We start from the raw sequence: 16,393 nt of genomic DNA, 5'->3' as shown, positions 1-16,393 counted from the left end.
CATTAGGATGAAAAATGACCTGAACTCAGGAGATCTACATTTAGAAAACAGGAGTGACTCTGATACTAAAATTGGACTTGAGGTCTGGAATTAGGGTTTTCCCCAACCTGGTTTCTAATGATTATACCAACCGAGCCACTATTTTTGAAGTCAATAGGCTTTCTATTCTACTCCCAAAGTTCCGAAATCAGCTCAAAAGAAAAAACAAAAAAAAAACTACCATTAATAATATATATATTTTGGGTAAAACAATGATCTTTTTTCCCCCTTTAAACTAGAAGGCAGGCAGTCCTCAATACTAATAAAACCAGCAAGATCTCACATATTAATTTTTTTTTCTTTTACTGTTGCTAAAATCCTTCTAAATACAGGGGAAAAATTGCATGGCTGGGTCTTGCTAGAGAGGCTAAATATTTAAACTGAAATTGTCTTCTAAGTGAGTGGAAGATTATTTCATTATTTAAATCATGGGAATAAAGAAGTGATTATCTTCCTATTACCAGCTTATGCTAAATTATAAACTATATCACAAAATTAATCTAACAGAATTTTTAACTTTTCTTTTTTTAAAAAAAATGCAATAGAAAGTGTATGCAAATCTTACTGCTAAAAGTTCAAGGTCCTCAAATGTGTATTCATTAATCATAAGATTATGTCACTTGGGAATCATTTTATTCCTTCATGCATTCAATAAATATCTGTGCTGGGTACCAAGCACTATTCTTGACATTGGGCATTCAAGCAGTAAATAATGCTTGACATTGGGCATTAAAGCAGCAAATCATTTTTAGATATCTTAGTTTTGGTTTTGAACAGAAACCTATGCACTTTTTCAAAACAGTCATTAATCCATATTGTAACTATAGGAACTATCTTTTCTTATTTATAAATACAAATAGAATTGTCTAGTGTACTTTTAAAATATTAGTTGATTATAAACAATTTCTAATTACCCTCGGTCCTTTATTTTCTACTTAGTCACTGTTAATTTTTTGTATTGTTCCAAGCTCACTAAAACAAAATGTGAGGTAGATAAGAGATTATTCCTCTCTTATCAGCTGTTCATTTCAAATAACTCAGTGTTGTAAAATTTCACTATCTGCCTTATATAATAACCTCCAACAGATCTTGCCATACTTAGTGATTCATTGGAAGAAAAAACTCCCATTATATTCACCCGTTTTTACATGCTTTCATGTAACTCTATACCTGGTAAGTGGATCACCAAGAGTTAGAAAGTGCTTATCTCAAGTTCAGTCTTTATTAGTACTTTCCAATTTTCTAGCTTCTCATGAGTATTTTTCCATCATATCCTTTGAACTTTTTTTTCCTACTTAACTTTCAGCTCAAAACTGCTACTTCTAGAAATCCAGTTCAAACATTAGCTCCTCTAGGAAGTTTTCCTTGACCTCTCATCAAGGCAACAGTTATCTCCTATACCTCAGAAGCCAGTAAACACTCCCATTGTTAAGATTTATCAACTTGAATGGTAATTTTACTTAACTTTATATCTGTTCACCTTGAGAGGAGGGATCTTTGCCCTTTATACCTTCATTTATCCAGCACCTAGCAGGACCAAAACATGGTGAGTAAGCCTTTCTTGTTAAATTGAAATGGAAATTTAGAATCATGTTCCTTACAATTCAATTTCTCACTCGCATACTTTGTCATTGGTGGAAATATACAACATTTACAGAAAATAATTAGCCAACAAAAATTTTGATGATATTTAATCCTCGAACCCATTAATTCTTCTCTATGAATGTTTCCTAAGAAATCAGTGAGAACTATAAAAAAGTTATACAAAAGAATGTGTATAGTAGTGCCAGTCATCACAGCAAAAAGCAAACATAAAAATAAAAAATACTAGGAATACCAAGATAATTAATTGGTGTTCTAGTCACTTAGTGAAGTATAATTCATTTATTAAGAATTCAAAAGATTTGTAGCAACTTAGGGAAATTTTATAATTTTAAGTAAAAAAGCAGGACACAAAATTGTAATATTTTAGACAAGTATTCTGAAGAAAAAGAAAGTGACAAAATGTTAACAATGCTGGTTTGGAGAAAATGAACTACAAATGTGCTTTCCCTCTTTCTATTTTTCCATATTTCCCCATATTCTGTAATTAGAACATATATGTTTTATGATACTAATATTTCTAAATGTATTTATGTAAAACTGTAATAAATAAAGATTTACTTCAGAGGTATGTCAGAAGTTTAGAATTCTCTCTATACCTAATAAATATTAATATTTAGTATTAAAGCACATAAAATTCACTTTACCAAAGTAATAAAGTATTCATCATGGATACAATTTCTACAAAACTGCCAAAATGTACACCTGAACATCCCCAAATCACTATTACTACTATGATTAAAGCCTTTAAGTCACCATTTAAAAATATGATAGGAATATTTTATGAAAAGAATATTTTCTCATATGTAATAGCTACAAAACGTAATATATAGTAGTAATAGAATATATATTTGAAAAATATCTCTAATTTAGTATATATATTAGCACTGTAAAGCTATGGAATTATAAGTACTCCAGCCCAGTGTCTTGCAACATATGACACAGAAAATTTCCTGGAGGAGGGAACACAATTAAGTGCTTTTCAATACGGATTCTGTTTAAAGATCCTTCCAATACAGAAACAAGTACGCTCCCCCTCACCAAATTTCTCAACTGACAGGCACAGCAGTTGAAATAGCTGGCCTCTAACTGCCTTTACTAAAAAAATCAAATATCCTCAAGCAAATAATATCTATGATGTGTATATCTAAAACTCTAAAATGTCACCATACTGCTTAAAAATGAGCTTTGTCAAAAAATAAATAAAAACGTTAAGTAATCAGTTACCTCTGTAGAATGGATCAAAATTTTTTAAAACTCAAATATGTTAAAATAATGCAATAATGACATGAGTCTAGCATTATTATTAAAGTCGTGCTGATGGATACACAGACCATGAAAATGTTAGCACTCATTAATGAGCCAGTTTATAACACATGGTTTAAAAAAAAAGCAGCAATAAGAATTTGCAAGAAGTTGCTAAAAAAAAAAATACTGAATTACACAAAACTCCTTCCAATAAAGCAGAATTTGTCATGATGAAATGTATGATATAATTTGTGAATTAGAAATTAACATGGATTTACTGTATGCCATTAGACATGAAGTCTCAGTCAATTTTCATTTACTTTACTAGTCATATGTTTCTTTGAGCATATCTATTTAAGATACAGAATCTTATTTGCTCATGTATTCATTTGTCCACTTATTCAACAAACATTTACAAGTATCTGCAATATTGTAATTACTGTGCCAGGCACAGACTGAAAGATAAACTAAGAAACATCGCCAAATGCCTGAAGGCCACAACATATATGGCTACAATACAACGGGAGAAATCTGGCAAGCTCCATTAAGATATGAAAGATCTATTGAAAGGACAAAGAAGAAGACAACAATCTCTCTGGCTAGAAAAAGTAAGGAGAGGTGGGAGAGAAAGTTAGAGACACCATGGAGGAGCAGCACCTGAACTGGATCTTAATGGAGAGAGTACTGCAACAGTACTAGATGTACTCACTCCATCAGGAAGATGGATCAGCAACTTTCATCCCTCCCTGTGACAGGCTGCTTATTCCCTTCTTTAGCAGGCTCACCTAACTCATTCAAAATACAACCTCACACATCAATATTCTCAGGAAATCTGTCAGACCAACCTCTCTAAGCTTGTTTCTGCATGGTCTCAAAGGCCCTGTGCATGTGTCTATCACAGGACTTTCACAAACTCTACTAAGTGCCAGGCTGTCATCCACACTCATAAGCCACAAAATACTTGAGGACAGAATGTCTGTCTTTCACCTCTGTATCTCTAAAACTTATCAAGTTGCCCAGCACAGCAGGTACTAGAAGATCTAATGATGAACTGAATAAATGAATAAAAATGTGGCAGCTATCAGCTACCAAACCCATTTAGGAAGCAATCTGAAAGAAAGAAGCAGCCAGGCACAGTGACTCATGCCTGTAATCCCAGGATTTTGGGAGCCTGAGATGAAGGGATTGCTTTATAAGCAGGACTTTAACACCAATCAGCCTGGAGAACACAGAGAGATCCCATCTTTACAAAAAATAAACATAAACAATTACCCAGGCATGGTGCCTCATGACTGTATTTCCAGCTACTCAGGAGGCTGAGGCAGGAGGATCATTTGAGCCCAGGCACTGGAAGCTGCAGTGAGCTAGGTTCTCACAAATGCATTCCAGCCTGGGTGACAGAGAAACCCTGTCTCAAACAAAACAAAACAAAACAAAGAGTTGAAGCGAAAAGAAAAGGGAGCTCAAGTCATCCTCAGCAAACTGACACAAGAACAGAAAATGAAACACCGCATATTCTCACTCATAGGCGGGTGATGAAAAATGAGAACACATGGACACAGAAAGGGGAGTACTAAACACTGGGGTCTATTGGGGGGAGAAGGGGAGGGCCAGTGGGAGGGGGAGGTGGGGAGGGATAGCCTGGGGAGAAATGCCAAATGTGGGTGAAGGGGAGAAGGAAAGAAAAGCACACTGCCATGTTCCTACGCAACTGTCTTGCATGCTCTGCTCATGTACCCCAAAACCTAAAATCCAATAAAAAATTAAAAAAATATATATATATAAAAAAAAAGAAAAGGGAGCTCAAATTGGAATGGTGAAAAATAAGGAAGACATGAAAAAGGTGTTGACATGGTAAGAAAAAGAAAAAAATCAGGCACGCATAAAAGCCTAGGAAAATTACTGTGCCATTCACAGAGGGAGAAAGTCAGTGAGTCCACTGGAAACACGTTGAGTTTGGCGCTGTATTACTAACAAATACCCCTCAGCAAAAATTCAGATTATCCAGAACACTGCCTCCAAAAAACGCAAGTATTTATTTCCTCACCAAAACATCAAATTTTAATTTAAACACTAATAGCATAATGGGGCATATCTCAACTATCCACCATTTCTTATAAAACAGAATAAAATTTTGATACATTTTCACTTATTATATTTATATATAATAAAAGTTACTTTTACATGTTATTCATGCTTTATTTCAATGCATATACATTATCACTAATAAAATTTCATAAAAAAGACATAGGAAGAAAATAATTTCCTGCTACTAAAATATTCCAAATAAATTAAACATTGCCTGTACTTTAAAAGACAGGATAAAATTATACACTAATATATGAGAAGTAATGTGTTTTATTCCATAAGTTGATACATATACCACATAAAATAAAATACAATTTACCTAGAAAATAGGTACATAGGTTTATTCCATTAATGACTGATTGGTCCACTGAGATCAGCCAGTTAATTAAAAAACCCCAGGGTGTGAAGAAACAAAAAGAGTTTCTCTCCTAAAAAAAGTTAGAGATAGTGATTAGCTCTCAGAGAGATATAAAGGATGGGAATCAACAAGAAGCACACGGGTAGTTCCAAAAGTAGGGAGAATGCTCTAGTTATTGGGTGGAGGCTTATTGGGTGCTTGATTATTGTTATAAAATTAAATATATATGGTATAACTACATATATCAAATTTTATGCAAAATAAGTTTAAAATTCCTAAAATTAGCAATCAATTTAACTAAAGTAGGAAACCTTTCATAAAACAAGTAACTGTACTTAAATATTATATCACAATACATTCCCATGTATCTTTATACTACTTGCTGCACCTAAGTTATTTTTCCAACAAATACAGGACTTGACAATTTTATGTCTTTCTTTAAATTGCCAAATTTGTAAGAATTTGCCACATACAGCAATGCTGTTCAAAAGGAAACTACAAAACAACAAAAATTTGTCTTCCATTCTTCACTGGTTAAACGAGATGAACCAGAAGAATAGAAGGCTTTCTGAATAGGTTTCTCTGGGCTTTGGTTAAGGGCTGAGTTTTGTTTGCAGTAACAACTGAATTATTTAGAAGTAATCCTAGAAACTTATTGTATAGTGAGATATTTTAAATCAGTTAATAAATTAAGTTTACCAAAATACTTAACTCCTCTTTAATCATTTTCCTACTATTTTATAATAGTAACATTTTTCACTATATTGTTTTCCTTCCAGAAGATAGCATGGAGGGATTGTCCGAAACTTCACTTTGATCTTATGTTACCGTAGCTTTTAAAAGACTACCTTCTCTCAAAAGTTGAAACTCTAAATGTATTTTCCCAAAGAAATACTCAATTCCCTACACTGCAATGGGAAGATAAAATGTAAGGCATAGTGCTTTCTATGAAGGACTCTGAAGTTTGTAAGATCAGTCAAGCACACACAGGTAAATACAAAAGGTTAAGATAAGTTCTCTGTAATGGCAATCAATGGAAAGTGACAGTGGAAAGAGTCAGACTTTACAGCTAGAGAAAACTGGATTGAAATTGTGACTCTATTACTTATTAATTTTGAGCCCTTATACAAGAGCCACAGTTTCCTTTCATAAAATGGACATAATATTGTTTTAGGAGGCTGCAATGTGGATTAAATAAAACAAAGTATCTTGTAAATATATATCTATTGTCTCATAGAAAGGGTTCTTAAAATAATGGCTATTAATATTTATATTTTTCTAAATTATTGTTAATGATGAAAATGGTATTATCGATTTTGGTAGTAATAAACACAGTTCTAAGCAGTTAAAATGAGGCCATAACAACCGAAAAGGGGTTCAGGTAATAAAAAAATCAATGATGTCATTGTGTCATTGTGTATAATTATAATGACAGTTAAGAGAGTTAAAATCAAACAAACTTAACAAAAAAGCTACCCTCTCTCCTCTTCAAACCTACCAGTTTCCCTGTGCTAGAGTAAGAGAAGTTATGGCAGATGAAAGGTCTATGGTTTCTCTTCAAGTATTGCTATATGTCCCTTAACTGGAATTAGAGGAATTGTGTCACTTAAGAAATAGCCTACTTCATTTAAAAAGATTTTTTTCTAAAAATAACTGTACACTGATAATTACAACAAATTTACGACATGAAAAACATAACATTTTATTATAATCAGACACTTCAACTACTTTGAGCAACTTTCCCAAATTGTTTATTTAGACTTTTTTTTTCAGTGGTGGGGGGTAGTACTTGAGCCCCATTTACATTACTGCTTTCAAAATTTCTTTAAATCAATACTATATGAAAGCCTTTCTTTATTTCCCTGGGAAGAAATAATCTTTTCCTTCTTTAAAAGCCCATAGTACTTTATTCATGCTAGAATTGTAACACCATTTTGTCTTCTAGGATGTCTGTTGGTGTAGTTAGCCTTTATGTTTCCTAACACTGACAAAAACATAAAATAAAGTCATGTGAATATGCTTAATGATCTATAAAGTGATTTGAAATATAAAAATATGTTTTAGAGTTAAAATATTACTGATACTCCATTTAATGCATTGCAGTATAGTTTACTAAAAATACTATTGTAACTTAAAATCTTTAACAGTCTCTATATAAGTAATCATTAATTGTCATTGCCAATGATTTATTAAAACATTGCATACATTATACCCCAATAAACAGGGAAAGACTGATGTTTAAAGCCCTAGAGATACTACTATAAGTTAACCTCAGTATAAGCACAAGGAAAATACTTTAAAAATAAATTAAATTCTAGTTAACAAAAAAGTTAGATGCCCAAGAAAAGCCCAGCACATATGAGATTTCTAGTAATTCATAATTATTACCATTAAAAAGATCCATAAATGGTGATTTACTACTATATTTTAATTTTTATATTCAGTTTATTCAACATTTCAATGGAAATGGGAAGTATTAATCTAGTCGTCTAAACAAAGTTCTCACACAATCAGGTAGACGTTTACACTAGTTATTAATATCACAGTACCTGACAACCACATTCTTTATTGTTTTCCTTGTTTAATGAAATACAGAAAAGACTTCCTGTATTTCATTAAACAAGGAAAACAATATTTACATTTTTTAAATTATTTGTACCTCCTAACTAGTTTTGAATAGCAGTAAATGTTTTTATACAACAAAAGAAGAAAACAAATGTTTAATATCAAAACCTATGAAGGAATGTAAATACAACTAAACATAACTAAAGGATACAAAATAGTGACAATGTCACATGCCACTTTTGGGTCCATAACTGAAGAGTTGTAGAGATTCCATGCACAAAAATAAAAACGATTTCCTAATTTTTTTCTTAAAACTGTAGTTCTTGCCAACAAAACTTCAAATTTTAATTTGTTCACAAATTGTTCTAATTTGCCAAATTAATAATGTATAATCAGAACTTAATCCATTGATATAGTCTTAGTTCTACTTCCAATTCAAGACAAGGAACCAAAAGTTGAGAAACTACAGTACTTTCTTGACCGTCTGTATGCCAAAAATAAAAGTAGCAAGAATTAGTTTTTAACATCCCTTTTATAACATAAAAAAGGTTGCATAGGGATATATATACATACAATATTTAGATTTTATAGGTGAGGCCTTATTTTGTATACATGGTCAAGTAATTTTATAAAGTCTTGATTAATGTACTAATAACACCAATTTAGGAATTAATAAAACTAGTAAAATCAAAGAATATCAAAATGACTTAACTGGTTAAGCCTGAAGTTTTACAGAAATATAAAATGAAACTCCTTTTAACTTTAGCAATGGAATAGAGGTAAAATACACTTGTAATAACTTATTATTCAAGCCTATACTGTAATATAGTTTACAAGAACAGTGACTGGGGTACATCAGACTTTATATTACAGTAAGTGGTTTCTAACGATCAAGAAATACACTGGAAGATGAATGTCAAGAAGCCATTACTTCCACATAAAATATTTTACAACGAGGAGGCTTTGAAATGCAAAGTAAATCACATGTACTATTTCTGAAGATATCTGCCACCAGAACCATCAATCCACTGGAGTCTCAACTGCAATCTCAGCTCTTCTTGGACTTTATATAATTTGACAACAGTGTACAGTTCTAAACATGTGTAAATATACAGAATATCAAACAGCAGAGAAAACTGGCTTTTGCTAAGTACTAACCTAACTGTGTTTGGGATAAAAACGATGTAATTTCTAATTCTCATGGAGAAAATATAAGCAAAAATTCTACTGCCACTATTCAACATTTACTAAGCATGCCCTCAATGCCCAACTAACAAAAACTTATTAAAAGGTAGAAATTACATATAAAATATCAGATGCTTGAGCTGCTTCTATACTACTTCTTATTTTCAAAATAAGCCAAATTATATGAGATGAGTATATTCATCTACCTGGTCAGTATAGCATAATGAATGTTCTATGTACACACATGGTAACACAAAAGGTAAGAAATCCTTCAATTGACTCAGAGTTCCCTGAATATGGTATGTATGACTAACAGCTGAGAGGAAATACAACTGAAACTGTCTACTGAAAATCTATTAAAATCTAAACACAGAAAAATGCCTGGCTGACAGTATAGTTGGATGTGCAAATTTATGTAGGAATGTAGCCAAATTTTTGGCAATTCCCTCATGGTCTTAGATTTATTAACAATAGCCCTTTCTTTCTCAGTTGTAATGTCATATTTAAAGAACATTAGTTGAGTTGGAGGACGTGCCTGGTCTTTAAAACAAAGAGGCTAAAGGCTTGGATATACAAAGGCATGGAATTTCAAATACAAACAAAAATTTACACAAAAAAAGTATGTTCTACAAAAGCTGACATATGCAGCTCTCAAAAATCAGTACCTCAGAAAAGCTAAGCATACTGTTTTGCATTTCATTCTACATTTGCCTTTGAATACATTCACTATTTTTTAAAATTTTCTGCAAAAATGGTTTATTTGGATCATTATTTCCTCTGAAATGGCTTATTAAAATAATTCATATGTTAACACATATGCTCTTAATATACTACTTCACAGATTTATTTTCAGTATTTGCTTGTTCTTAGGAGTAAATTAAGTACTTAACTCCTACAAGTCATTTAACAACCACATTTGATTCTAGTTACTCTGTCCTGAGCCCCTTCTACGCTCTCAATTCTGTGGACTGCTATATCAAAAAACCGAGCATGGTATTTTTTTCTTCAAGAGTTTATAATTCAATATGAGGTTAAACAAATGTATGCATTCAAAGGCACAAATATTCTATAAGCAGCTCTAATTAGTATGACAATATAAAATAAAATTAATTGACCATTTTGAAGGAAAAGTAATTTTTCAGGTGAACAATAATGAGAGGTAAAATTGACACAATACTTTGCAGTTTACTTTGCACAATTCTCATTAATTTCCCTGCATCCTCAGAATACCCCATGAGACTCCATGAGTATGATTTCCCATTTTATTGATGAAGAACCTGATATCCAGAAAAGGGAAGAGACTAAACCAAATTTACACCCTACTTCTCACAGCTAAATCAAAGCTGCCATTGGACCTATAAGTTCTTCCATAAAAGTAATCCAACTGGATCATTATAACAACTCTATTATATAATAATAGCAGCTAATATTCATTGACTGCATACTATGGGGCAGGTGCTATTCTATGCTATGTTAATTTATTCACTCCACACAAAATCCTAGGAGGAAGGGTTCTGTTATTACTCCCATTTTACAGATGAAGAAACTGAGGCTCAGAGAAAATAGGTAACTTGCCCAAGATCACACAGCCAGTAGGCATGAGCATCATAAGTTAAACTCAGAGCCTCTGGTTGCAGCATTAATAATGTTCTTCACCACCAGCTTACTCTTAGGTAAGTTAATATACAGCAGGTTAAGAAACTTGCCCAAAGTCACAAGGAAAAATAAACTGCAGGGAAACAGCAAGAAGATTATCTCCTAACTTTTCACCCTAGTTCTTTTTCTAAATGTAGACTAATTAAAATCATTAAATCCAGAAGGGGCAAAAAGCTTTGGGACATGTAGGTGGTTCTTCGAAGCAGAATATGAGCAGGTAAGGACCACTGATGGAGTAGCAAGGAGAAAAGATTCCATCAGGCCAAAGAGGACTTCTTCTCCACAGATTCAAGGGAAAAGAGAGTGTGATCAGGGATAAGTATATTTGTTATTCTGATTTAGGGAGGACGAATTCAGATGAGTGGAGATGGAAGGCTCTAGTTAAGAAAGTTAGTAAAAGTGAAGCACTACACAGATTTCTTTTGAAAGGAACATCACTAAAAGACTTGGAATACGTATCGTAATGCTTTCAAAAGAAATGATACCCCCACCATAGCTGAAAGTAAAAGGAACACCACTAAAAGACTTGGAATAGGTATCGTAATGCTTTCAAAAGAAATGATACCCCTACCATAGCTGAAAGTACCTAGCACACAGAAGGAAATAATAGAACCACTGAAGACCCTAACTACACATTTTCATTTTTTTAAATTAAGATGTCATGTATAGTTTAGCAATTTCTTTTCATTGTTAAAACCTTCCTGTGGAGTAGAGACTAAGAGAACATAATTAACATAATATCATTTTCATTTTTTTTCATACCATGATTCTATGGTGCTGGTTACTTTACAGATCTTCCTCAGAATCACGTCAAAATCGGATGAAGGAAACTAAAACTATATTCCATGTGAATGGATAAACTAAAATACCAACCTAAACCTAAGTGCATGTTAAAAGTAGAATTTGCAATAAATATGGAAAAACTAATCATGGCAGAGACCAAAAGCAATGATGCCAGGATTTTGGTAAGAATCACTTTTGAAAAGACATATAATGAGGAAAACTAACCTTAATGGAATTTCTTCTCTCATTACTTAAAAATAAACCAGGTCACTGAGATGAGCTTACACTATGGTATTTTGTTCATTTTAATTTCATTAAACCATAAATTCCCATGGAAATACCTTAGACACGTGCCCACAATAATTGGAATTCCTAACATTTCAGCATAAGTACTTTTGCATGAATTCAACAAAATAAAAAGAATGCAGTGAGAGCCCTCCAAGTTTGTTACTAATGTCAACAGCTATTTTACGAGTATGAATTATCTCTGCACCTATAAACTGCACGTGTAAAATACATTACATGAGTCTGTGTGAAACCTTAATGCGGAAGACCAAGTAAAGGTCTGAGCTGCACACAGGAACATCAAAATAAAACTAAACTTCCTAGAACATAGCAATCATAAATTTTTTCTTCCCTAAGCTATTACTGTTAAATATACCTTGATAAATTAAGTTCAAGTGTAACTACAATTGAAATATATGATTCAACTGAGCTATGACCTATTTTCCTCTCAAAAGCAAAAGGGAATTATGACAGTTGTGAGACTTACATTTTTCCATTTCATGGTCCTTCTAAAAGTTAATTTATTCTAGAACTATAAGCAAAGTACACTTAAGTGACACATATTTGCTTTAAAATAGTTATTCATGCCATTGCTCATAGGACAGATACAATTTTAATAGCAATGCATCAAATAATAATTATATCTGTCCATTTATTTTTAAACTGTGCAGACCAAGAGGGATTCAGGAAGGAAATAATCTCAATATGTAATATGATACCTAAGTCTAAAATTCTGTTATAATTACATGATATATTTACATACAACATAACCTATAATCAACATCACAAATACAAAATTAACCAATATATGTGGTTGAAAATACCCACCCCTAGCAGAAAGCTTTTTGGTGTTGATAATTTTGGCAGCATATTCTTGTCCAGTAGGAATTTTCATACATCTTCTCACCACTGAGAATGCCCCCCTGGAAACCAATAATTAGCAGGTCATTAATATAACAGATATAATATTCCATTAAAAATGTATAAAATCTGAGCATTTTAATGTATTTTAGTGTGTTGTCAGTGAAGTACAGTGATATCCAGTAAATGAACAATTCTTCCTGGAAACCCATACTTTCTTTAATGTTGAAGAATAAAAGTAAATTTCATTTCACTGGGAGCACACATTATTAATCAACAAAATGAAAGGAACTGCCAATTATGACCGTTCTTGTTTGCACATGAAATCTGAAAATATTTTACAGTTCACACTCACAGCACCAAATGCTCTGAGAAAAACCCTGCCCAGAATAGAGCAGAGGAGGAGCCGCAAAAATATCTGCTGCCTACTTGTTTTGGTAGGAAACAAAAATTAATGTGGTTCCAAATAAGTCAACATGGCGATTATTTTCAGTAAAATATAAATCTTGAGCACATTAGTGTGGTTTAACGAGTCTTGGTATAGTGATTTCTCTATGCCTTGTTTTGCTCTGGGGGAAGGGAGATATTTGAATTAAGCTGCTCTTCCGACATATTCTCCATGTTTTAACAGCAGACAATATATACATATATAATTTTCATTACCTTTAAAAAATATTTACCTTTCCTTTAATTACAGTATAAACCAACAACATACATATAAACGCACTCCTTTTATAAAAGTAACAGTCGAAATTAGTGAAAGAGAAATTGGGTTTGGGTTCGACGCTACAAAAATCAGCATTCTCGGCTTGGCCCCTAGGTTCCTTTGCACAAGTCCTCAGTAGGGTCTCCTGTCTCCTTCCCTAACACCTCCAAATAGTTCTGCCAGTCAAGTGAAGGAGTGGCTTTACACAATGCTAGGCTACTCTTAAGAGCGCTCTCAGTCACCAGAGGGCTTTTCCGCTGCCTATATAAATAAATCCTAGAGAATGCAAAGATGCACACGCAATTCCTAGGAAGAATGATGGTGAGCGAGTAATCTGGTGCAAAGAATAACAGTGGCTATAGGGCAAGGGGCTGGTCCTGTTGGGTGGCCCTTTTCCTGGACAGAACAACTACTGGATGCGAAATAGACTCTATGCCAAGTAGAACTTTCGGCATCAATAAATATGGCACCGTCTGAGGCTGTGAGTTCTCATCAGTAGGTGGGTCATACAGCCCACACACCGGCTAACCAGGAGGCATCCCTATTTACAGAAAACATGATCTATGTTGCATTTTACATGGGTTCTAATTTCCTCTCCAAACACATATTACACACAGGCGCGCGCGCACACTTCTCAGGATGACAGCTACAACTGCAGAGATCGTAAATTCACCAAGTCTCTCAGTGCAGGAGGGTGGGGGAGCGGGAGAAGGTGGGCTAGGGACTATTAAAATGAGCCATAGTCAGGGTAAGGATCCTACCCCTTCTGTGCTCCCTCCCCTCACTAAGCACCTTCCCCAGAGCTGACAAACCAGGGGCCCTCCTCCCACTCCTCTCCCAAACTCCCTCGCCCCACAACGGAGGCCCGTGGGTCTGGGCAACGCGACCCGCCCTCAGCTGGAAAGGGGACGTGCAGATGCCGAGCAAAGGCGCTTACTTTCCAAGCTCCTCGAAAAGCTGATACTCGTCCGTGAACCTGGTGCAGGTTGTGGTCGAAGCCATCCTCGGTCCGGACTGTGCCCTGGCTGAGAGTGCGACGGGGGAGAAGAGAGCAGACACGCGGCTAACCCCGGGACTGGCCCCGCGGCGCTGTCACCCAGGGCCGCCCTTACTTTCCTAGTCCGAAAGTAGCTCGCCCGCGAGGGAGTGTGCGCAGGGGCGGGGCGGGAGGAGAGATGACCAGAAAGGGTGGCGTGGGGTCTCCTCCCCACGGTCCGCCGATCCTCCGCCTCCTCCTGCGGGCCTTCTCCACTGGACGGTCCACCAGCCCCTTTTCCTTCCAGTCCCTGTCCCCAAATGCAGGGGGTAAAGTACTCAAGAAGAGGGGGCCGGGATATGGAAAAACAGCCGGGCACGGGGCGAGTGGCGAGCGGTTGCGAAACGATCCGCACTGGGGCAGGAGGGGCAGAAGCGAGGGGAGGGAGTCCGAGGGGGCGGAGGGGGAGTGCAGCAGGGCCGAGGCCGTGGAGCCCGGAGCGGACAGCCGGAGCCCAGCGGCAGCTGTCAGCAAGCTCAGGCGCGGAGCGCGCCGGAGCTCGGGAGAGCGTGCGCGCCCAGGACCGGCTTCCCGTCAGTGGGCAGCAGCGGCTCCGGCGAAGCCAAGCACCTTGGCGGCCTCGCGCTGCTCACGAGCCCGCGCGGCTTCAAGACGGCGCGGCAAGAGAAACAGCGCTCGGCTCGGGCGAAGCCTCCTCTGCCGTCCCCAGGCCTCCGTCTCCTCCCCCGGCGCCTCCTCCCGCCGCTCCCTCCGCCTGCCAGCACCCCTCACAGGCGAAGCCCCCTCCTCGCTGGTACCACACCTCCCTCTAGCGACTCCAAGCCTGTCCCTTCGTGGATCTCTCGCTCTCCCTCCTTCGGTCGCACACACGAGCACACCCGTCTAGGGAGAAACCAGGTGGATGGAGGAGGATGTGCGGGGGAGAAGCCTGGAGGTTTGGGTGAATGAGGCGAGACGTCACAGTTGCCCATTTCAACCCGCTCCCAGAAGCCTCCTCAATCTGGGACTGACTGAGTATAAAGATGCGGGGCAACTCGAGCACGGCCCGAGGCCGCCGCCCAGGGTCATGGAAGCTCACGCCCCTGTTTTGGGCGCTAGGCAGCAGGGACTTCTCCAGGCCAGCTACCGGGCCACGACCCTCGGCGTGGCCGAGTAAGGGAGAGCAACGGCTTCTCCGCGCCGCTCAGTGTTGACACAGCGGGGACCGGATGTGGGCAGTACCTTGCTCTCAGAGAAGGTCCCAACCCTTCCCACAGCCTCCGGCGACTGTCGGGGCGCAACTCTGCCTCAGCAGCGTTCACTGCGTCGCCCGCTCCCCAGCGCCGGGCGCAGGTTTTCTCCCTCCCCCGCAGCCCCTTCTGCAAGGAGCAGTGACGGCCCTGAGCCACATTTCACTTAAGATTTGACTGCCACCTCCAGGCCCACCTCCCCCGCTGTTTTCCAGGATGGTGGCTGAGACCCTGGCAGTCCCCAAAGGTCTTTGCTTTGGGTGTGAACGTTAAAAGAACGAAAGCAAAAACTCCGCCACTCAACCACACCTTCTCTTCCCTTCCCTTCTGAGTAACTCCCCAGTAACCTCAGTAAGTTCTGATAGTAAGACGGGTTCTCGCGAGATTTCCCACTCTGGCTGACGGGGCGAGGTAGTAGGAAGGTTGGGTGTCGGTCACGCGACTCGGTGGGGGCTGACGTAATTCACATCACGTGAACATGTCTAGCCTGTTTCGCTTTGCAAAGGGAAAAGGAAAAGAAGAGGTTGTGTGTGCTTTGCTTTCGGCCAGATAGTGGCAATTGAGTGCACTCCGTAAATGGCTATCTGAAAAACCACTTAGCAGTTCAAGAATGTGTCCTTCCCTTTAGCATATCTGCCATTGTTTTAAGTAGGAGGGAAAAAAGTATGCATTACGTTTAAAGTAGATAAGTTATTGCCGATTGCTAGAACAACTTCTGGGCCCTCTCTCCAGTTCTCTTTAATAAAACTATGCAGTTACAAATTTAGATGCAGACCGAAAACAGCGTTATG

General features: G+C 37.1%; 1 protein-coding gene across 50 annotated transcripts in view; it reads right to left on the bottom strand.

Moving 5' to 3' along the window:
* CAMK2D (calcium/calmodulin dependent protein kinase II delta) overlaps positions 1-15,993 on the bottom strand; it is a 306,351-nt gene extending 290,358 nt beyond the window's left edge. For 34 of the 50 annotated variants that reach the window (XM_008992781.5, XM_008992788.5, XM_008992787.5 and 31 more), the window contains exons 1-3: positions 15,176-15,569; positions 14,314-14,401; positions 12,638-12,732 (exon numbers count right to left, since the gene is read on the bottom strand). In XM_008992781.5, the coding sequence (XP_008991029.1) occupies positions 12,638-12,732; positions 14,314-14,401; positions 15,176-15,344 (352 nt within the window). In that variant the 5' untranslated portion in view covers positions 15,345-15,569. Of the gene's footprint in view, positions 1-12,637; positions 12,733-14,313; positions 15,044-15,175; positions 15,570-15,594 lie in introns of those variants that run through there. The other 16 variants (XM_078366604.1, XM_078366600.1, XM_078366611.1 and 13 more) reach the window with 3 other exon arrangements.
* Between the last annotated feature and the right edge of the window lie 400 nt (positions 15,994-16,393).

The sequence above is a fragment of the Callithrix jacchus genome, chromosome 3 (assembly GCF_049354715.1).
Source record: "Callithrix jacchus isolate 240 chromosome 3, calJac240_pri, whole genome shotgun sequence".
Lineage (NCBI taxonomy): Eukaryota > Metazoa > Chordata > Mammalia > Primates > Cebidae > Callithrix > Callithrix jacchus.
This window is presented reverse-complemented; position numbering and strand designations above follow the sequence as displayed.